Source organism: Daphnia magna, linkage group LG9 (assembly GCF_020631705.1).
Source record: "Daphnia magna isolate NIES linkage group LG9, ASM2063170v1.1, whole genome shotgun sequence".
Lineage (NCBI taxonomy): Eukaryota > Metazoa > Arthropoda > Branchiopoda > Diplostraca > Daphniidae > Daphnia > Daphnia magna.
The window spans coordinates 4,399,786-4,421,612 of NC_059190.1; the positions used below are offsets into that span (position 1 = coordinate 4,399,786).

A 21,827-nucleotide genomic window follows, 5' to 3' on the forward strand; every position below is an offset into this window, starting at 1 on the left:
CAACGAAAGTTCACTAACTCTACAACACGCTGACGAATGGCGGAGAAATGAGTATTTAAGGACCTCGAAAACAAACGTCAAGCATCCATTCCTTCCCCAACAAACTGACAGTCAACATGTCTACTCTCCAAATCATCTCTGATGAAGACTGGAGTCTCATCGAAGACATCTGGAAGATGGAAACGTCGCTCAACGACACCGTTGAACTGGACGAGACCGCCAGCCTCCCAGAAACCCGCTCCCTGTCCTCGGAGCTGGGGCATTATGTATCCGATGATGCCTTGGATGAATACTTCGTAAACCGGAACACTCTTCCGAGCATAACCAGCCATCCGGACGGGACTCCCAACTGGGAGAACATCTTCGCCCTGGACCGCTACGTGGGGCGGCTCACCCAACCGGGTGGAGATAGCGAGCGGAGATGGACACCATTCGGCCTCCCCCCCAGCAGCGTGGCCACCGGACTTCTACAGCCGGATGTCCACGATGGATCTACAGCTGCCGAGAGCAACTACATCGCCGAGACTATTCGTGGCCCCCACACGTCTAGGCTGGACAACCAACATAAACCACAGGGAGCTCTTCCTTATTTTCCGTTCTTTATTGCTAGCTTTTGTTTTAAATACAACCATGTAACACAAAAACAAATAAATGTTACCTCGCTTCTGCAATAAAAATCAATAAATAAAATAAAAACTTTGTTAAATTGCCTACCAACAAAAAAAAATTAAAATAAAAAATAAATAAAAAAAACAAACAAACTCCCTCCCCGCGAAAACGCCATGTTTCCCCCTGTAGCTTCCCTTATCTGACCATCGACCCCTAATGCTTATTACCCCATATAAGATAGGATGTTTTAGATACAGATAGATAATAATATTAATATACGGCCATATGCCATTGCTCTTCACATCTATGTCCATCCCCCCTCAAACCTTATAAGTGAATCACAAAAGAAAAAAACAAAAAACAACAAACAAAATCAAAACAACAAAAAAAAAAAAAAAAGAAACATTTACTGCCTGGAAATACGGTAGTAAATTAAGGTGTTTTTATGATTACCTTAGATAATGCCGACCCTCGTCACGCTACTCCTACTGCTCTCCTCGACAAATGTATTCCAGATCACGACATGCGACTGCAACAAACCAAGTGGAGTCGGACTCCTCCAATTTTCCGATGGCTCCTGCAAACCTGCCACACGCAATTCGAATACGAAAGTCGACTATCGAGTCATGACCGACAAAAAGGCAGCTTTCAACTTCCCGGGATACATCTGTGGTAGATGGAAATAAATTAGGCATATCACGATCAATTTCGTAGGACAAGTTATTACCGTTCCGGAACTCATCGCCATGGAAACGACGGCGGTAGAGTGTGATATAATGAGACAGTCGAGGCAATGCAACGAGAGCCCAATGATGAAATCAGAAAACAAATGGATATTTAACCAAGAACCGGAGGACTTCGGATATTGGCTAAGAACCACCACTGTGGTTACATTCAACTGTATGTTAGAAGAAGTCGTCCTTTCCCGAATTGACGAAGGAGACATGATAAACACGCCACTAGGAAAAACCAACGTATCCCATGGATCCCTATCCCATAACCATCTAACATTATTTTGAATCGACACCTACGGAAAACCAACTGATATCGCAATCCGACAATTAGAGAAAGGCGTGGGATTCTGGTACGAATCTTCAACGAACGGGACTTGGATCCTCCAAGACGACTCGAAACAGTTGGACTTTTACGTACGGTTTACGCCACGCTGCCAAACCGTGAAATGCGACACAAAAAATAGACAGTTGGACCGTGATCGGAGACAACCACTTGTTCATCATTAAATACCCACTGGGATCGTCCGCAGTTACCGTACCATCCGTCATCAAGGATATTGTGACAAAAAAAATGACCCTTTAGATATCAACATCCGACAAAACGCAAGAATCCAGTATTCGGAGAACGCCGCCATCCGTCACGAAAATGAACTTATCCGCGTCATCCAGAGCATGCAGTGCGACCAACGACGTGCTAAACACGCACAAGCCGTGACAACTGCCCAATACAATGGATGGCTGGCAGCCGCACAGCTGGGTCTTCGGCAATGCATCAAACTGATCACCACCGGAAACAACGTTTCAGCCCTACAATGCACCCCTACTACAGTAAATTTCACTACGGATACAACCACTTGTGGACCTCAACCGCGGATCGTCATCCCACAGCGCGATTTGGCTGCTTTCCGAAATCAAGACGTCAACTTCTTCGAATACCAACATCAAACCAATCCCGCTTATACGGAAGTCTTCATTAGCCCGATGGATATAATGGCCGATATCACAGGCTCCATGAACGAACACTCCCTGAATATCCCCAATGAAATTACAGGGACATCGGCTATCGTCGTATCCGCAACCGAGAAAGCAGGTCTCGGAACCTTTACCAATTGGTTCGAGGATTTTCGGGTTGAACGTTCGGGACATCAAGAACGCGTAGGTGTGTTCAGGATTCCAGTTGATAAGGTTTGATTAGGGAATTCGGCGTCACCTTCAAATTGCCGATGGCGTATGCTTGTCTAACTTCAAATCGACCTGTTCGTTCGACTAACGAGAGGAAGAAGTTTACAACGGAAGCTAAAACGTTTCACGTTGCTCCATCGTAAGACACAATGTTGATGCGTTTATGCTGCCCAACTAATCCCAACTTCTTTAAAACTTCGCTCCCGATCAGCGTGGTGTCGCTTCCGATATCCAGGAATCCGAAATTCTCGACCCAATTGTATTGCACCAACGCTAATACGAACGGGCACTATCTTAAAACGTACACGTCGCTTTACCGTTTCCTTATGGGTTAATTTCCCAAGGAATGCAGGCGATGGTGGCTCTGATGGAGCTCGTGAATCCGCTAGTTTCCTCAGTGGGAATATTTCAGATCCGTGAAGCAGGGGATGGTGTCTGGATCCAGTGCATCTACCAATAGTACACCTGAAGTCTTTGGGACACTCCCTGCGTTCTTGTTTGCCGGTGAGGCATAGCAAACACCTTCTGAACTTAAATACTGTCTCAGCCAGTTTTGTGGGCGTGAGCGACATGAATTCGTTTCAGCTGGCCAGATGGTGAGCCCTGCCATTTCCAGCTAGGCACCCCTAGCGGTAGGTCTTATTGGCTATGTTCATCTCCGTTTTCGGTCGTCTTCTTTGAGGTGCGGTTGTTGGAGGTGTCGATGCCGTTACTTTAGAGCCGTCTGCTATCGAAATGTGTCAAATGGTTGATATAGAGGTAGCATTCTGTCTCTTGACTGGCTTCTTCTCATCAAACCGTACAGTTTAGGACGTCGACGTTGGGAGGGACTCAAATACATTTTTTCTATGCTGTTTACTCATGGACTTTAAAGTTACACAGTCATCCAGGTCGATGATGTTCAAATCCACACCGGCTTTCTTTCTATTCTCATTCCACTTCTCCTTAAGGTATGTTGTAGACTTTGCTTCCATGCAATCAGGATGGTACGGCTGTGCAGTTCGTGTTCGTATCTTGATTAGAAAAGAATCCCCACTGCACCATGGAGACGGTTGGCGAAGGACTTTAGGCTCACAGCATCTTGGCTCTTTAAAGGGAAAATTTGCAGTAAATCGCAGAGGTATGTCTGATCCATGACCTCAGTGCGGCCGTAGACTGCGTCGAGACGACCCCACACCACGGAGTACATGGTCCCATCGGCAAAACATTCACATATCTCGTTTCGTACTTCCTTTTGACAGGAGCTCTTCCAACATGAACAGGAGAGCAGGAGAACCCTCGTACTCATTTTCATATATGGCCCGAAATTTAGCCTTAAATCCAACATCGTTTTTGGAATTTTCGTCGAACGGCTGAATCGGGAAGTTTGGTGTACGTGGACGATTACAGCAACCACCATGGGAATGATTGTTGTTACCGGTAGGAGGTAGATGCTCAGAGGATGTGTCAGAAGACGTGTCACCCGCATGGGACGGTCCGCAAGCTGTAGACATGATGGGCAATAGTCGTGAAGGCTGCTCCCGTGGAGGAACGTCAGCGTATAGCAGATTCCTACGATACACCAACGTGGCTTCGAGTAAATTTAAGACGGACCGGGTGGAAACGTATTTTCTAACTGATGAAGTCTGTGGCCGATCAGGAACGCGTGTCTCTTTGTCGATTACTTGCTTCTTTATCGTTCTCAAGTGAGCCTTGCTTACGCCCACCTCCGTTCGAAAACCTTCGATCTGAGTTGAAGTCAAACCTCGCCGTTTCAATCTTTTGATCAATTTAATGCAGCGTCTTACGTGAGTCTCTAACCAGGTTGGTGTTGGCAGTGATTTTGAAGGAATTAGTCGTTGAACTATCTACCAGCTTGCTTAGCTGCTCACTCTGAGTACTTTTTAATGCCTTACTCTTCTCTTCTTTCAGCTTTACTTTCAACTCCAATTTCTGTTTCTGGATATACATTAGGGTGTTTCATTTCCGCAAAATTTTCGAATTTTGTCGCAAAAGTTGGAATCGGGGTGTATTATGTTTTTAACGATTGTGCGGAACAAGGGATAAAGATCATGTGATTAGTGATTACAAAAACGTTTGTAGAAATGAAGAACATTTAGATTATGTCATTCAAACTGTTGGGCATCACCGCCTCCATGTATCGTCCTTTGAGAAGAATAATCTATCAAATGTGTAAATTTAACAATTCAAAGTAAATCTGTAGTTCATCCAAATAAAACCAAGAGTCATCAGCTGAATACAATTAAAAATATTCGTTTTTATGTGTTAGCAAAGCCGTTTTTCTCGCATTTTTAGTCAACTTAAAACCGTGTATAAATCTGTGTGGGGTCTAAATTTATTCGGATCGTGTCCATTTTTGGCCAAGTAGAAGATCAAATAATGTTTAACAATATGTCTAACTTTTGTAAAAAAGTTTTATTCCCGTTCTACCAAGCGGACCCATTTTATATTGAAATTAGGGCTATTTTGAATAAAAAGGAGGTGTGGGGGGTCTAAATTTTATTTTAAAAATAAAATAAAAAATCAGTAAGCTAATTATGACCTAATACACCCCAATTCCAACTTTTGCAGCAAACTTCGAAAATTTTGCGGAAGTTAAACACCCTAATATACATGTCTCGCTGGCTTATTCGTTTGGAAAGGCTGGTTGGTATGGAACGGGTAGACCTCTCCTCTGATAGCGTTGTACTAATCGTGACGTCTGAGGCTGACGTCCCGATTTAACTTACCGAGTGCTGTCATGACGTGGCATACCAAATGGCGAACTCGAGAATTTCTACATGGTCGGTGTCGAAATGTACCTCTCATTTTTCACATGCTTTAATTGTTTATCCGTAATATCGGTCAGACTTTCCATGTACCTTTGATGTAGGTCTTTGACTTCTTCGTAGATGCAAATTAGCTCGTCTCGCCATGCTGCTACTTGCATTTTCTTCCGGTGATCTACCACTGCTTTTCTGAGCTCATTCGTTAACTTTGTGTGGGCTGCTTTTCTCTTTCCTCGTTTATGCTTGAGATCGTTTTCGGGGAGAAGGGGTCCTTCACTTTTCAATGCTTCTGGCTTCATTTCGTCTTCTTTTTGGATATTGCCGCCAGATTCAATACTCTCGGCTTTTAATACGACACCAATCATGATGTAGAAACGTTCAAAGACAATTAAGTAGTCACGCGTAAATGGATACGGATGATTCCCGTAGATAAAGCGATGTTACAGTCAGATGCTTAACACGTAATATATACAGGGCTTAGCCTTCAGGCTGGCGTAGATGTCTGCTAAAGTCTTATAAAGGGGGGGTACCCACAAATTTTACTGAATTTGACACGATTTTACTAAACGTGGACGAAAGAAATGCACGTGTTCGTGAATTCCCGGGTTTCGGCACCATTTGTACGAAATGCTCACGTGCATCAAGATCAAATGTACAGAGATGAGGGAGGAACGGTGATAAAGATGAATTATGAAAATGACTGGTGGGGATCTTAACAGAACTGTATTTCTACGTGAAGGGGGGAGAAATTGTAATCGACGGCGTGGGGAACTTAAGAAGAGACTGGGCAAATTACTTGATTACAAATATGGGGGAGGGGTAGACTAGCCATGCTAGTCTACGAAATGAAATTAAAATAACGACTGAACTAGAACAAAAGAAAAACTCCCCCCATAAACGTATGGAAGGCTATGCCCCCCACATATTACCCGTGGGGGGCAGCACTGCAGGTTACACCTACCTTAAATCTTCCCACTTTGACGTAGACAGATTTCATACCTGTCAAAATTCTTTGACAGTGAAAAAATACCGTCCAAATTTTTTGACAGTTTTTTTATTGCCGGAAAATTGAGTTTGTAGAATTTCTACAGTTTTAGTTTTCTGATAAGGTAGTGCAGTGTTTTTATAGCCGATAATTGTTTTTCAAATCTCTGTATCAGCCAATTATTATTTAAATTATCTAAACCATCACCTTCCATTGAAGCCTACTCTATTCCCGAGTTAAGTTTTTTACTAAAAGTTGTAGCTGTCATGCAGAGCTAATCGGGTTAACCACCCAGCCGGAAAAAGGGCGGTTAACCGAAGGGTAGGAGAAAAATCAAAGATTGTACCGATTACCCCGACGCAATTTTAAAAGACGGTGGCTGTTACAGAATCAGCCCACATAGCACACTGACGTCTTTTAAAGGATATATATTCATCCTAACGGCACTACTAGGATTTCTTTATTCGGTCCTGAAATCCTACAATGACGACTTAAAGATGATTTCAGCAGGTATTGATGACCGGCAAAAACTGCTCTAATACACGGATTTTAATGGTCACCAAAGCTCTCCTTTTTTCGTTCACTGGGACGACTTTTTGCTCTTTAAAGTACATGCTACTTAGTGATTACTTAAGGGGTACTTATTCTGCGGCTTGCAAGAGTTACGGTAGCGGGCTCAGCGGGAAAGCCAGGCAGTTTCGGGCCGTTTCTAGCAATTCTCAACAGACAAAAATATAACTATTTTCAGCGACGGCAGGTTAAGGCCGTTTTTGGCAGCTTTTGACAAATCGTAAAAATTTCTATTTATAACGGGCGTTCCGAGAATTGTTCTCTCCGCTTGTTATATTTTCTAGAAAGTCTAATAACTAGGTCAACTAGTGGTGTATAAAGTTAAGGAGAGTTTAAGAAATAAGGTCTTAGTCTAATTAAGCAAAAAATAGGCAAGAAGGGGCTTCGCTTGGCGTTTCGTTACACTGGTGTTGTGTCGTTATTTTTTTTACATCGTTGACGTTATTCGTTAAATATTTTTTTATGTAATCGTTAACTCAATATGTTATTTTTTTTTTCGTTATTTTTCTCATTATATAGTTTCAAAACTCTGAGATAATTTTTGTACAAGTCTTTCTTTTGCTTTTTCCATTTTCAGTGGTTTTCTACCCCAGCATTAGATGTCGGTGTAAAACAAAGCTTTTTAGTCAAGAAATATTGAATATAAATATGAATATAAATTTGTGTTTTGTTTTCCTACATTTTTGCGTTGATATTTTACGTCGGCTACTACAACACAATTCCAAATATGTTCAATCATTTTAGTGTATTCCAATTATCAATGTAATAATAATATCCAGGACTACGAAGTAAAGACGGAAACCCCCTATACCCTTCGCTAGGCGATGCTTCAGCTGGCCGCTAGAGCGCAGGTCATATGCAATGGAGAATTTTTCAGCTTTTTACTCATTTCAGTACTGATTACGTGCTTCAAACACAAGGGATTTGCTGGTTTTCTACCGGGTGCCGTATTCTAAATTTTATTTCATAATAATGTAAGACCTTTGCCGATCGCCCATGAATTATTTTATAATATTCGAAGAAATCAGCGATTAGCTTTAATAATGTTATATTTAACCCCATTTCCCCTCTATTCCATGACTCTTATGAAGCTATCGGGCAACACTGCATGGATCTTTAAGACGCGAAAGTAAAAGACGCGCCGAATTGTTTGTTTGTTTAGCTGACATTACATTGTGTTTTCCTGGTCTGGCTTCTCACTTTAAGGTTTTTTTTGCTTGTCTGCAGTGTTTGTGTTTATTACAGTGGAATAGAAAGGTATTAACAAATTGGGTTTAATATATCAATCAATGTTCATAGTCAAATTCTTTACGTTGATTGTGCAGGATATGCCAGTATACTGTTTTGTAATTGGATGCAGAAATGGGCCAAATGGATCAAGAAAAGATATGGAGCAGCATGCAGGTGTGGGTAGTGGTGCTAAAATCACTGAAAAGAGAGCAAGGCTTTTTCGAACACCAAAAGATGAAGTGGTACTAAAGCTGTGGGCCCAGAAAATACCAACAAAGCCACATGCTAAGTTAACTGCATCATCCAGGATTTGTGAAAACCATTTTGGAGAAAAAGATATCATCAAGAATGATGAAATCATAATAGGAGTGCAAGTCATTCAACTTCCAAACTGGAAATTGAAAACGGTAGCTCTTCCCAATATATTTGAAGGTAAATGAACATTAACCTGAAACATACACGAAAATATGCTTATTAACTTAATATTTACTTAGAGTCTACATGTAATCTCCTGCCTGCTGAAACGCCAAAGAGAAAGGCACCACTTGAGCACAAGCCATTAGGAGATATTTCCAATTACAAAGAGCATTGCCCAAGTCCTTTAATTCCTAAGAAAAAGAAACAAGCTCTGGATAGGAAGACTGAACTTGATTGCCCAATACCACAACAAGAACTTTCTTCCTCCTTTATGGAGGGCACAGCTCTTGTCCCCTCTGACATGGAAAATCAACCGATTCCACTTGAACATACTACTGTAAAGGAGTACACGACGTTGTCATGTGGTCTCCAATACGGAAAAGTTTAATTTAATGCGGCGTCTTTACTCACAATGTCTTGTATACTTAGCAAGCGTAAAACAACACGCACGCAATAAATAAAATGCCGTGTATTATAAACCAATTTGCAACAGGTAGCCGTAGAATAATTAAACAAGCTCGTAAATTGAGGGAAGAAGACTCATGACACCTTAAGGTTACCAATGGGCACTAACTTCAAGGCATAGACGTAATAAAGTAATAGTCAATCAGCTACTTAGCGATTACTTAAAGGGTACTTATTCTGCGGCTTGCAAGAGTTACGGTAGCGGGCTCGGCGGGAGAGCTGCAGAGGCCTAAGTTGGCACACGGAGCAGGCAGAGTAGATCTGACTGACTTTTGGGAGTTTGCGGTGGCTTTTTATATGTTAGTCATCATCCCGTCGGGGACATACGGGACAATGTTAAGGTATAGGCGGACGAAATATCGGGAGATTTTGGACGTCACGAAGAGGTATAGGCGGACAAATTCGAGCGGTATCGGGCGAATTTGGACGATTGTTAAAAATAGGCCGGGCAGTTTCGGGCCGTTTTGGGCAATTCCGAACAGACAAAAATATATCTATTTTTAGCTACGGCAGGTTAAGGCCGTTTTGGGCGGCTTTGGACAAATCATAAAAGTTTCTATTTATAACGGGCGTGCCGAGACTTGTTCTCTCCGCTTGTTATATTTCCTAGAAAGTCTAATAACTAGGTCAACTAGTGGGGTATTAAGTTAAGGAGAGTTTAAGAAATAAGGTCTTAGTTTAATTAAGCAAAATCAAAGGGGCAAGAAGAGGCTTCGCTTGGCGTTTCGTTACATCGCTCCCCGTCATACTAGATTGCGTCCCGCAATCCAAAAGAAAATTCAGGGACCTGTGGGTCGGCTGCTTCTCGGCTGGTAAACCGCCGTAGGGGGAGGACGTGGGGGCTTACAGCAACATTTCCATATCAAACCACAAAATCCGAGGGCGTAACAAACACGAGCGATCAGTAGGAAAATAGCGATGAGCAAGATGATGAATGAGTAGACTTTAAAATTCTCGAACCAATTGGTAAAGGTTTCGAGACCTGCTTTCTCGGCTGCGGATACGACGATAGCCGATGTCTTTGTAATTTGATTGGGGACAGTCAGGGAGTGTTCGTTCATGGAGGCTGTGATATCGGCCATTATATCCATTGGTCTAATGAGGGCTTCCGTATAAGCGGGATTGGTTTGATGTTGATATTCGAAGAAGTTGACGTCTTGATATCGGAAAGCGTCAGCCAAATCACGCTGTGGGATGACGACGGATGCTTCGACCGGTTGCCACGTGTTATTGCGATAGGTGTGAGGTTTGTCGTTAAAATTCACGATACCTCCAGCCCAGCAGCATGGCGTGAAAGCAGTGGCAGTTCCCAACCGGACCGGCCAATGGTAAAATTGTTGAACCGTGGTTGAGGTCCACAAGTGGTTGTATCCGTCGTGAAATTTACTGTTGTAGGGGTGCATTGTAGGGCTGAGACGATGTTTCCGGTGGCGATCAGTTTGATGCATTGCCGAAGACCCAGCTGTGCGGCTGCCAGCCATCCATTGTATTGGGCAGTTGACACGGCTTGTGCGTGTTTAGCACGTCGTTGGTCACACTGCATGTTCTGGATGACGCGGATAAGTTCATTTTCGTGACGGATGGCGGCGTCCTCCAAATACTGGATTCTTGCGTTTTGTCGGATGTTGATATCTAAAGGGTCATTTCTTTTTGTCACAATATCCTTGATGATGGATGGTACGGTAACTGCAGACGGTCCCAATGGGTATTTAATGATGAACAAATGGTTGTCTCCGATCACGGTCCAACTGTCTATTTTTTTGTCGCATTTCACGGTTTGGCAGCGTGACGTTAACCGTACGTGAAAATCCAACTGTTTGGTGTCGTCTTGGAGGATCCAAGTCCCGTTCGTTGAAGATTCGTACCAGAATCCCACGCCTTTCTCTAATTGTCGGATTGCGATATCAGTTGGTTTTCCGTAGGTGTCGATCCAAAATAATGTTAGATGGTTATGGGATAGAGATCCATGGGATACGTTGGTTTTTCCTAGTGGCGTGTTTATCATGTCTCCTTCGTCGATTCGGGAAAGGACGACTTCTTCTAACATAAAGTTGACTGTAACCACGGTTCTTAGCCAATAACCGAAGTCCTCCGGTTCTTGGTTAAATATCCATTTGTTTTCTGATTTCATCATTGGGCTCTCGTTGCATTGCCTGACTGTCTCATTATATCACACTCTACCGCCGTCGTTTCCATGGCGATGCGTTCCGGAACGGTAATAACTTGTCCTACGAAATTGATCGTGATATGCTTAATTGATTTCCATCTACCACAGATGTATCCCGGGAAGTTGAAAGCTGCCTTTTTGTCGGTCATGACTCGATAGTCGACTTTCGTATTCGAATTGCGTGTGGCAGGTTCGCAGGAGCCATCGGAAAATTGGAGGAGTCCGACTCCGCTTGGTTTGTTGCAGTCGCATGTCGTGGTCTGGAATGCATTGGTTGAGGAGAGCAGTAGGAGTAGCGTGACGAGGGTCGGCATTATCTAAGGTAATCATAAAAACACCTTGATTTACTACCGTATTTCCAGGCAGTAAATGTTTTTTTTTTGTTTTGTTTTTGTTTTTGTTTGTTTTTTTTTTTTGGTTTTTTTAATACACTTATAGGGTTTCGGGGGGATGGACATATATGTGGAGAGCAATGGCATATGGCCGTATATTAATATTATTATCTATCTGTATCTAAAACATCCTATCTCATATGGGGTAATAAGCATTAGGGGTCGATGGTCAGATAAGGGGAGCTACAGGGGGAAACATGGCGTTGTCGCAGGGGGGCAATGGGGGAAAGTAAGATGAAGATGGAGGGTGAAGTGAGAGATGGCGAAATGGACTGCCGCAACGTACGTTTGCATACGCTGTTTGTATCCGGCTTTATTCCCGACATCCTAAATTGTGGGGGGGAGGGAGGTGGTTTTGGTGGGAGTTCGTTTATTGAGGGTTTTACACGAAGAAACGCGATTCACTATTGCAGGAGCGTGCAGAGGGGTAAGGAGTGGGGTTGGGCGGGTTATAGTATCGGATGGCTGAAAATGTAGCCTATTGAATCATATAGCTGTTGGAGCCTTATCCGTTTTTATCGGAAGCATCCTATGGTATGAAGGGGTGGGGAACCGTCTACGTGACAGTCGTGTCACAGAGGGTTATTATGGAAATATGGCAGGTTGATTTTTCGTTTACCGTAGGAGTGGGAAAAAGGAACACAAGGGGAGTGCTATATGGCTATATGAATAAAAGGGGTGAAAATATCATAGAGGGCGCACCATATGGTTGCCTGGGGCGTTTCCCCGAGATATCTGTACGGCAAAAATTTTACGGGGTGGAAGTTGGGTAAAGGCAGAATGAGCAAGGGTGATATAGAGCAAGGAGATGGGGAAAACGGTAGACGAGCTTAGAGTTACCGCATCAGTTAGCTCCCTGTGGCTTATGTTGGTCGTGCAGCCTGGACGTGTGGGGGCCATGAATAGTCCCGGCGATGGAGTTGCTCTCGGCAGCTGTAGATCCATCGTGGACATCCGGCTGTAGGAGGCCGGTGGCCACGCTGCTGGGGGAGGCCGAATGGTGTCCGACTCCATTCGCTATCTCCACCCGGTTGGGTGAGCCGCCCCACGTAGCGGTCCAGGGCGAAGATGTTCTCCCAGTTGGGAGTTCCATCCGGATGGCTGGTTATGCTCGGAAGAGCGTTCCGGTTTACGAAGTACTCATCCAGGGCATCATCGGAAACATAATGCCCCAACTCCTTGGAAAGGGAGCGGGTTTCTGGGAGGCTGACGGTCTCGTCATCCTCCGTGATGGTGTCGTCCAGCTCAACGTTGTCGTTGAGCGACGTTTTCGTCCTCCAGATGTCCTCGATGAGACTTCAGTCTTCATCCAAGATGATTTGGGGAGTAGACATCTTTACTGAATGTTTGTTGGGGAAGGAATGGATGCTTGACGTTTGTTTTCGAGGTCCTTAAATACCCATTTCTCCGCCATTCGTCAGCGTGTTGTAGAGTTAGTGAACTTTCGTTGGAGGATATTGACCTAGGCTGTTCGGTTGTAAACGGCTAATTGTCCCACGAGTGTCGTTCAATGTGCAGCACTGAACTTTTATGGCCTCTCTTGACCTCGAATTGTTTATTTATTAGGTTTTTTAAATTTCGGCGATGAGACGCGTCTTTGGTCTAATTGTCGACCTGGCGCGTAGCCGTGGAAGATTTTTACTTGAAACATATGTTTCAGTGTGAGTGTCACACATGTGTTCGGGAACCATGTCGTCCACTGTTTGCAAGATTACACTCGGAGGTGTTGAAGTCACGTCACTTTGAGATTCACTACTTTTCCCTTCCGTGTCTTCCATAATATTGTTTTGTTCCGTCACGTCGTGCTCGTAGTCATTTTCACTTTCCTGTTGTTTTTCTGTATTAGTCTGGGTGGCGATGTGTTTCCGGAATCGGTCTCTTGTTTCGACCGATGATTCGATATCCGGTATCGGATCGTCCATCCATAACATAGTTTTGTACAACGGCTTAAGCCTGTTACAATGCATTAATTGGCAGTTGTATGAATTGTCTGCTATATCCACTGTGCGGTTTGGGTATAATTTCACGACACGATAAGGTCCTCGAAATTTCAAAGTGAACTTCCTGTTGTCGCCTTTTTGAACAACTCTTACGTCTAGTAAAACTCGATCTCCCGGTTTGTAATCGAAGACTTTCGCCCTTTTGTTAAATTGTTCTCTTGGTCGTTCCCTGGCTTTTTCGTTTTCCTCTCGTGCCCGGTGGAAGCTGTATCGTAGTCTTTCTAGGAGTTTGTCCACATAACCACCTGATGAGGGTACGGCTTCGGGAACTGCCCCCAAAATTTTGTTTATGGGAAAATTGGAATCCCAACCGTGCATCATGTAGTATGGAGATTTGTTTGTGGAAGAATGGACGGACGCTCGGTATGCAAAACAGATTTCCCCCAGCACATCTTCCCAATTATGATGTTGGCCGTCGACGAGTTCTTTTCTTAGCATAGTCGTTAGGGTACGATTAAATCTCTCCGTCTCCCCATTGCTCGCTGGATTGTATGTTGTGGTGAATCTTTGTTCGATGTTGAGTTGCTTGCAGAAGTATTTAAATAACCCAGACGTAAAATTCGGTCCTTTATCCGAGACGATGGCCAGTGGGGGCCCATGGGTCAACACAACGTGTTTATACACGCATTCTGCCGTAGTACGGGCAGTTTGATCAGGTAGGGCGACAGCGATCACGTACTTTGTGAAGTAATCGGTGATGACGCAAATACAGTTGTTTCCATTAGGGGACACGGGTTGGATAGGGCCTAAAAAGTCTATCCCGATTACTTGAAACGGGAATTTTGCTAGCTCATGAGGAAAAAGGAAAGCTCTGAGAGTAGAGTTGGTGTTTGCTATGCAAACTTCGCAAACGGTACAATATTCTTTTATATCTTTTCTCATCGTGGGCCAGTAGTAATGATTTTTAACTTTTAAATAAGTCCTGAGATATGCCAGATGACCGGAGATGGGTTCGTCGTGCATCTGCTTCAACACTGTTCGGCGTAAGGTAAGGGGTAGAACCACTTGGGGATTTAAAAAATTTCTTCTGCTTTTCGACGTTGGAGTTTCTATTCGGTAGAGTATGTCGTTTGTAACTTGGTAGAGGCTAATTTCCTTTGCCCAGATTGGCATATTTTTTTCGTTTTCTTCCGAGAGAACTCCATCGTTGAGGTATTCCTTTATTGACTGACATAACGGGTCCGCGGCCTGGCTTGCTAAAATGTCCGGGTACGTCTCGCTCGTTCGAATATGGGCTACGCGGAGGCGAGACAGACAATCCGCGTTTTGGTGCACACGTCCTGGTCGATATTAAATTTTGTAATTCGTACCGGCTAGTAAAATAGCCCATCTGCCTAATCTTCCGTTGTTGTCTTTCTGTTCCTCTAACCACTGTAAGGGACGGTGATCGCTGATGACTGTAAATGGTTTATCCAACAAGTAGTGTCGGAAATGTTTAATAGAGAATACGACGGCTAGGGCTTCCTTTTCTACAGTGGCGTACTTCTGCTCAGCTGGTTTTAATTGGCGACTGGCGTATGCGATAGGTTTTTCGACACCGTCTTGTATTTGCGAAAGGACGGAGCCGATTCCATAATCGCAAGCATCGGTGAAGAGCAGAAATTCAAGCTCGAAGTTAGGGTACGCAAGTAGTGGGGGGGTGATTAGGCAAGTACGGAGTTTTTCCAAAGCAATTTGGTCTTTATCGGTCCAGGTGAAGGGTTTTTTCAATGCGTCTTTGTGTGTCTTTGCGGTTAAAGGTTGCGCAATAGATCCAAAATTTTCGAAAAGGGTCTGTAATACCCAGCTAGGCCTAAGAACGATCGTACTTCTTCCGCTGATGTTGGAACTTTATAAGTGGCAATTTTGTCTATTTTAGCGGAATCAGGGCCGATGCCGTCAGTAGAAATGACATGCCCAAGATAATTCACTGATTGTTTCATGAATTGACATTTCTTTAATTTTAATTTAAGTCCTGCGCCTTTAATTAGGGAAAAGACTTCCCGTATGTCATTCAGATGGCTCTCGAAAGAATCGGAAAAAATTATTACGTCATCTAAGTATACTAAAGCTTTTTGTCCTGCTACATCCCTAAGTATATGGTTCATTAAGCGCTGAAAAGTCGCGGGTGCGTTACATAGACCAAAAGGCATCCTAACAAATTCATACAGATTATTTTCTACAATAAAAGCAGTTTTTTCTTTAGAGGATTCCTCTAGTTCGATCTGCCAGTATCCTGATGCCAGATCTTAGGTCGTAAAGAATTTTTTGCCATACAGCCGATCGAGGGTGCCGTCGATTCTCGGAAGTGGATAAGAGTCTTTTTTTGTTGAATTATTTAATTTCCTATAGTCAATGCAAAAACGCAATTCCCCCGATTTTTTTACAACTTAAATTACTGGAACTGCCCATTGGGACGTTGAATGTCGTATTACGTTTCCTTGCAGCATTTCTTTTATCTGTTTTTCTAATTCTTCTCTTTGGCCTTGGCCTGTGCGATAGGGTCGAAGTCGAATAGGTCCTTTTCTTTCCGTATCAATAAAATGTTTTAGTAATCCTGTACTCCCTAAACCAGAGTCTTTTGTCGCGAATAAATCAGTAAATTCTTTAGAAGCGCAGCTAACGGTTTTTAATATTGTGGGTCAACACCCACATCTGTTTCAGGAACACAACCTTCAGTGGAAACGGTCTCCCGAGAAGCAGAGTCTTGACCTGATGATACTTTGCCTATCAGTTGACAAGAGAATTCTACCTCACCCAGGGGACTATCTCTCGGTAGAGTGTGTGACATATTGGAATTGTTTTCTACAACAATCTGATATTTTCTTTTTTCGTTCGTAGCGTTTACGAAATTGCCTATGTATATTCCCTGTGGTAAATCCATACTCTGGGAAAATAAAAAGAGAGAGCTAGTGCCTAATTTATCACCCTGCTCTTTTAATGTGGCCTCTACAACTTGAGAAGATCTAGGGGCAATTAAAACCTTCCTAACTAGAGTCATGGCTACGTTGACCGTTGACTCTTGGCTCGTCGGTAATAACCCATCTTGTTTAACTTCCTGATTACCTTCCAGTTTGTCACGGGCAAGGAATATAGTTTTAGAGCGGCCATCAAAAATAAATTCGTGTTTGTCTGCGGCGTCCAGACCCAATATACATGATTCTGATATACCGTTCGTGACGATAAATTCTTGGTCTAGTAAATTGGCTCCGTAATCAACTGGTAGGGAAACTAACCCTAACGTGAAAAATTTTTTGTTGTGCACATCGTATAGTTCTACGTCGGACTCAGAGCAATTCACTTGCTCTTCCAACGCTATCCGATTAAAAATCTAGATGTAAAAGGCTCCGCGCTGCACCCGTATCGAATAATGCTTTAAACGGAATATCGTGAATTTTCACAGAAAGTCGAGGGGCTGCTGATTTACTGAAACCTGTAATTTTTGCGACTGATTGTATGGTTTTGGGGCTTAATGACCTATTCTCCGTTAACCCTATTTTACGGCTGGCCTTTATTCGTTTCCCTGGTTCCGTGAAGCGTCAGTTTCGTTAGGCTTAATTAAGTTTTTCTTCTCGGGGCAAAATTTCGTTACGTGGCCTACTTGTTTACAAAAGTAACAGGTAGGTGGCGTCTCTGGTGTCGTTTGCCGTTTTATAAATCGAAAGCAACTTTCGATGCTGTGGTTGGTGAGGCCGCAGTTTGAGCAGCCAGCGGCATTTTGCGTTGCCCTATTTCGTTGGAAAGGTTGCTGACCTGAGTTATTTTCGTTAGGCCTGCCGAAAGTGTTTCCGACTGGTTGTCGGAACCCGTTCATTGGGCCTTGGCGGTTGAAACTGTTTTGGGGGGCGTGGTTTGAGAAATTTCCGTGTCTTGATTGGTTCGGGGGATAGCTGAAGTTATTTCTGAGTGGTTGACGTATCTCATTTGTTTGGCGAATGCTAGCCTGCATGATGCTGCCGAGGTTTGTTATGACGTCCGTTAAACGGTCAATTTTTCCGCTCAAGTCGGGCGATGTGCTTGTTTCTTGTAGAGCAGGTTCAGTGGTGGCTAATTTCAGGCAGGATACGATTGAGTTTATGTGTTCACTTTGTTTTTCGATTGCTTGTAGGATAGCAGTTTCGTTTTGAGTGCTAGCTACCGCGTTAACAAATATCCTTTTGTCTTTTTCTATCGTATCCGATTGGACGCGCTTTGCGTACTTCTGTGTGATAGATACAAGTTCTTCGAATGTTGATACCGATTTGTGTCTTACGATGTTTTGAAGTTCTGGTTCCAGTCCTTGCAAAAATTTTTGTCGAAGTAATCTTAGTTGCGTGGTTTTTTCTTCGGGTGTTTCCTGGTTGTTGGAGGGATAGGCACGTGTGTATAGCGTTTTAAGTCTGTAGGCATAATTTAAAATATTTTCTTTTGGCTTCCGTTGTATCTCGTCGAATTGGTTTAGATAAAAGTCAATGTCTTCGGATCCATGGTAGTTTTCTTGTAAAAGTTTCTTGATATCTTCGTATTCGTAAGTATCGCTGGATTCCAAGATGTTTTGTAGTAAGTCGTATGCTTCGCCCGACATTTTAGTTGATAGCATACTGATTATTTCTGCGTTGTCCCAGTGTTACCGAGTTGCCATGGCAACTCGGCCGGGCTTCGCGCGCGACTTTAATTTACCCCCCCTTTTTTTCATCTATTGTTTCTCTAATTCGCGCATCTTTATTCTTTTGTTTTGTCGTAAGTGATCGAATGACGTTTTTTAACGAGGCAGTCACGTTTTTGCAACGGTAGCGTCTGGTCGCCATTTTTGTCACCTCATTTATTTTTATTTCGCCTGCGTCTTAAGTTTAATACAAGTTCTTGCGCCCTACCCGTTCGGTTTTTGATCGTTTTTTCGCATCGCCTTTCGAACGATCGTTATCTTACGGTTAGTTTACAACACCCAGTTTGACATGGCTACGACGTTGTCAAAAAGCTTAATCCAACGATCGAAGCGAACAGCGGGGCTGCCTGAGAAATTTTGCAGTTGATTCAGCATGGTGATGGCTTCCCTACCCTTACGGTGGTCATTTTTCCGGTAATAATTTGGGGGTGATGCCATTTCTTGGTTTTTTGTGATGTTTATGTTGTTGATTCCTTTTTCGTTAAATAAACACTCTTGGTCTTCGCTTTTCTTTTCGTCCCGTGTGACGTCAGTGGGTGAGTAATTGGTGCAGTTTACCCGAGCTTTTTTGTGTGTGCTGTTCTCGGGAGTTTGATAGCTCGCTTCTTTCGGGTAAGGCGTATATGCCTTGGTTCGTTTTAGAGTGTCAGCTCGGTTTGTATCAAACCAGAGACGGTGAGGATTTTGTGTCTTTTGTGGGGGGTAATAAACTGGTCCGTACGTATTTGGAAAACGAGGGATCGGATTCTGATCTTCAAGGTTGACGGCAGGGGTGTAACGTGGTTGAGGTCGAACAGGGGTTTGATCAGTTGACTGAATTTTGTACAAAATAGCGTGATCCCGATCCGGTGTTTTGTGTTCAGTGTTATTGCTAGGGTTTCGAGTTGCTGGATGAGAGAGTAGGTTCCTTGTCGTGTCGTGTGTTTGGTACTCGCTTCTTTCCGGAGCGCTGTGGTGTGAGTCTGCGCTACGACCGCGAATTGGCCCGTTATTTTCACAAAGTGGAGAATGGATCTTATTTCGTTGACTGCAGCGGTCACAAATGCACACAAAAGGGCTGTCAGCTCGCTCGCTTCGTGCTGCCAGAGTTGTAGAGCTTTCGTGAGTTTCTTCCTTTCCGCGAGTTTGGTTAAGTTGTGCAATAGTTCTGAAAAGTGGGGCTGGAGTGGAAAGTGGGAATGATGGTCGCACGTCTCTAGATATGCACGCTGAATGGCCTGTCGGAGGGGATGGATTTGCTGTTTGGATGGGGTGCTCTCTAGCTTCGTTGTTATCCAAGCGATTATTGCACTGGCTTGTGGATACGCGGGGCGTATGTGTTTCAGCTCTTGCCGGAGTAGATGGGCGTACTGTTTGTGCAATGTCGCAATCCTCGTCGTGGTGTTCCACTTTTTCATGCGCGGAAATTGTTCTTAAAGGGTATTCTATGATATCGGGGCTTATTTCGTCTCCGCCGATAGCGTTGCTGTGTTGGCTTAGTGCTGTCAGGATGTGTTCGATTTCGATGTAGGGCGTGAAAGGTAGGGGATTATTGATGGCGTTTGTGGTGGAGTTGAGCGTGTTAGGTGTAATGTTTCCTTGGGGAGTACTGGTATTTGGTGGTGGAATATGGAGATGCCCTGTGAGACGGTCGACTAATTCGAAAAATGAGTTGCTAGTGGGCGGGGGAAGGTCTGAAGTGTTTGGAATTATGGTCGAGAGTGCTTCTTCGATATTCTGGTTGTCTACACGGTCTTGGTGGAATGTGGTGGCCTCGTTATTTATTACACAGATATTTTGTATTGGCTGGTCGGTGTTAGTTTCGTCGGATGGGGTGTTATTTGTTAGGACCTTGCTGTTTGCTGGGTCCGTTTTTTCACTTACTGAATTGATCGTGGGCGTTGTGTATGCACTATGCGATTCAGGGATGAGAGTAATTTGCGGGGCTTGGGAAATAGTGCTTAATTGCGTAGTTATGGTTTCTGTTTTAGTACTGCCTTCGTTGGAGCTTTCGGTACTTATTGATAAATTGGTTAGATTTGTCACTTTTTTGGGTGTAAAGAAATTTGCAATCCTGGTTATAAGTGACGGATTTACGTTGTCAGTGTTTTGGATGCGTATCTTCTTAGATCGTAAAATAGCCTCAGGATTATCTACTTGCTCTAAAGGTACGTAATTTAGCGTTGAACGAGTAGGTCTCTTATGGGAAGGAGTAAAATTGTGAGGAGTGTACGTATTAGGCTGAGTCAGATCAGCCGTGAAAGGTGAAATTTCAGAGAGTTCAACGGGAGCGTTTTCAGTCTTATTAGATTTTTGGAAGAAGGTACGTCCAGTTTTAGGCTTAGCATCCGTATACAGCGACATTGTAAGTGAGTTCGAAAACCGCTGCCACCAGATGTAAAGGAGTACACGACGTTGTCATGTTGTCTCCAATACGGAAAAGTTTAATTTAATGCGGCGTCTTTACTCACAATGTCTTGTATACTTAGCAAGTGTAAAACAACACGCACGCAATAAATAAAAAGCCGTGTATTATAAACCAATTTGCAACAGGTAGCCGTAGAATAATTAAACAAGCTCGTAAATTGAGAGAAGAAGACTCATGACACCTTAAGGTTACCAATGGGCACTAACTTCAAGGCATAGACGTAATAAAGTAATAGTCAATCAGCTACTTAGCGATTACTTAAAGGGTACTTATTCTGCGGCTTGCAAGAGTTACGGTAGCGGGCTCGGCGGGAGAGCTGCAGAGGCCTAAGTTGGCACACGGAGCAGGCAGAGTAGATCTGACTGACTTTTGGGAGTTTGCGGTGGCTTTTTATATGTCAGTCATCATCCCGTCGGGGACATACGGGACAATGTTAAGGTATAGGCGGACAAAATCGGGTGGCATCGGGCGATTTTGGACGTCACGAAGAGGTATAGGCGGACAAATTCGAGCAGTATCGGGCGAATTTGGACGATTTTTAAAAATAGGCCGGGCAGTTTCGGGCCGTTTCGGGCAATTCCCAACAGACAAAAATATATCTATTTTTAGCTACGGCAGGTTAAGGCCGTTTTGGGCGGCTTTGGACAAATCATAAAAGTTTCTATTTATAACGGGCGTGCCGAGACTTGTTCTCTCCGCTTGTTATATTTCCTAGAAAGTCTAATAACTAGGTCAACTAGTGGGGTATTCCCTACTAACACAGAGGATCCAAATAACATAATATGAATGTTCTTTCATCCGTTTTCCATACTCATCCGTGTATGATGGCCACGGTATATAACAGAAATGTAAAAAATTGAACGAAATGAAATAAATAACGGACGTTCTACTTTGTACATTCGTAGTACGTTAAATGAATGTAAAAGGGCGGATGTAGTTTTAACCTATTTTGTCATCCAACAATCCACGTGATGGATGCATACAAACCTGGATTATAAAACAATGAATCCGATGGTATTACTATAGTACATTCTCGTTATGTACGAAATCGGATTATGATTCGATCACCCGATTAATCCAGTTTGTATATCCTTGTTATATTGTTTGGATATGTGGTTTTAGTATCATTTTACGTACCAACTCCGACATGAAAATAGCTCTTGTAATCCTGTTTAGGACAGGGAACGAATATTTAGTGTACATACACACCAGTATGTAGTCTGGTTCATACTAGACTAATTTATAGTTGGATGACGCCAGTATATAAGAATTCCTAA

The 21,827-nt window shown here is 43.4% G+C and overlaps 2 protein-coding genes and 1 pseudogene across 2 annotated transcripts; 1 reads left to right on the forward strand and 2 right to left on the reverse strand.

Moving 5' to 3' along the window:
• Positions 1 to 116: 116 nt before the first annotated feature.
• LOC116927569 lies at positions 117 to 2,534 on the forward strand (annotated as a pseudogene).
• Positions 2,535 to 10,221: 7,687 nt separating this feature from the next.
• On the reverse strand, positions 10,222 to 11,094 carry LOC123475938. Its single transcript, XM_045179178.1, has one exon. It carries the CDS (start codon positions 11,092 to 11,094, stop codon positions 10,222 to 10,224), a length of 873 nt encoding a protein of 290 aa, XP_045035113.1.
• Positions 11,095 to 17,009: 5,915 nt separating this feature from the next.
• LOC123475939 lies at positions 17,010 to 18,062 on the reverse strand. The gene has a single exon (XM_045179179.1). The coding sequence runs from the start codon at positions 18,060 to 18,062 to the stop codon at positions 17,010 to 17,012; it is 1,053 nt and encodes a 350-aa protein (XP_045035114.1).
• Between the last annotated feature and the right edge of the window lie 3,765 nt (positions 18,063 to 21,827).

Excerpts from the sequence above, each read along its gene's own strand:
- LOC123475938 (XM_045179178.1), bottom strand. The coding sequence starts at position 11,094 with ATGATGAAATCAGAAAACAAATGGATATTTAACCAAGAACCGGAGGAC.
- LOC123475939 (XM_045179179.1), bottom strand. The coding sequence starts at position 18,062 with ATGTCGGGCGAAGCATACGACTTACTACAAAACATCTTGGAATCCAGC.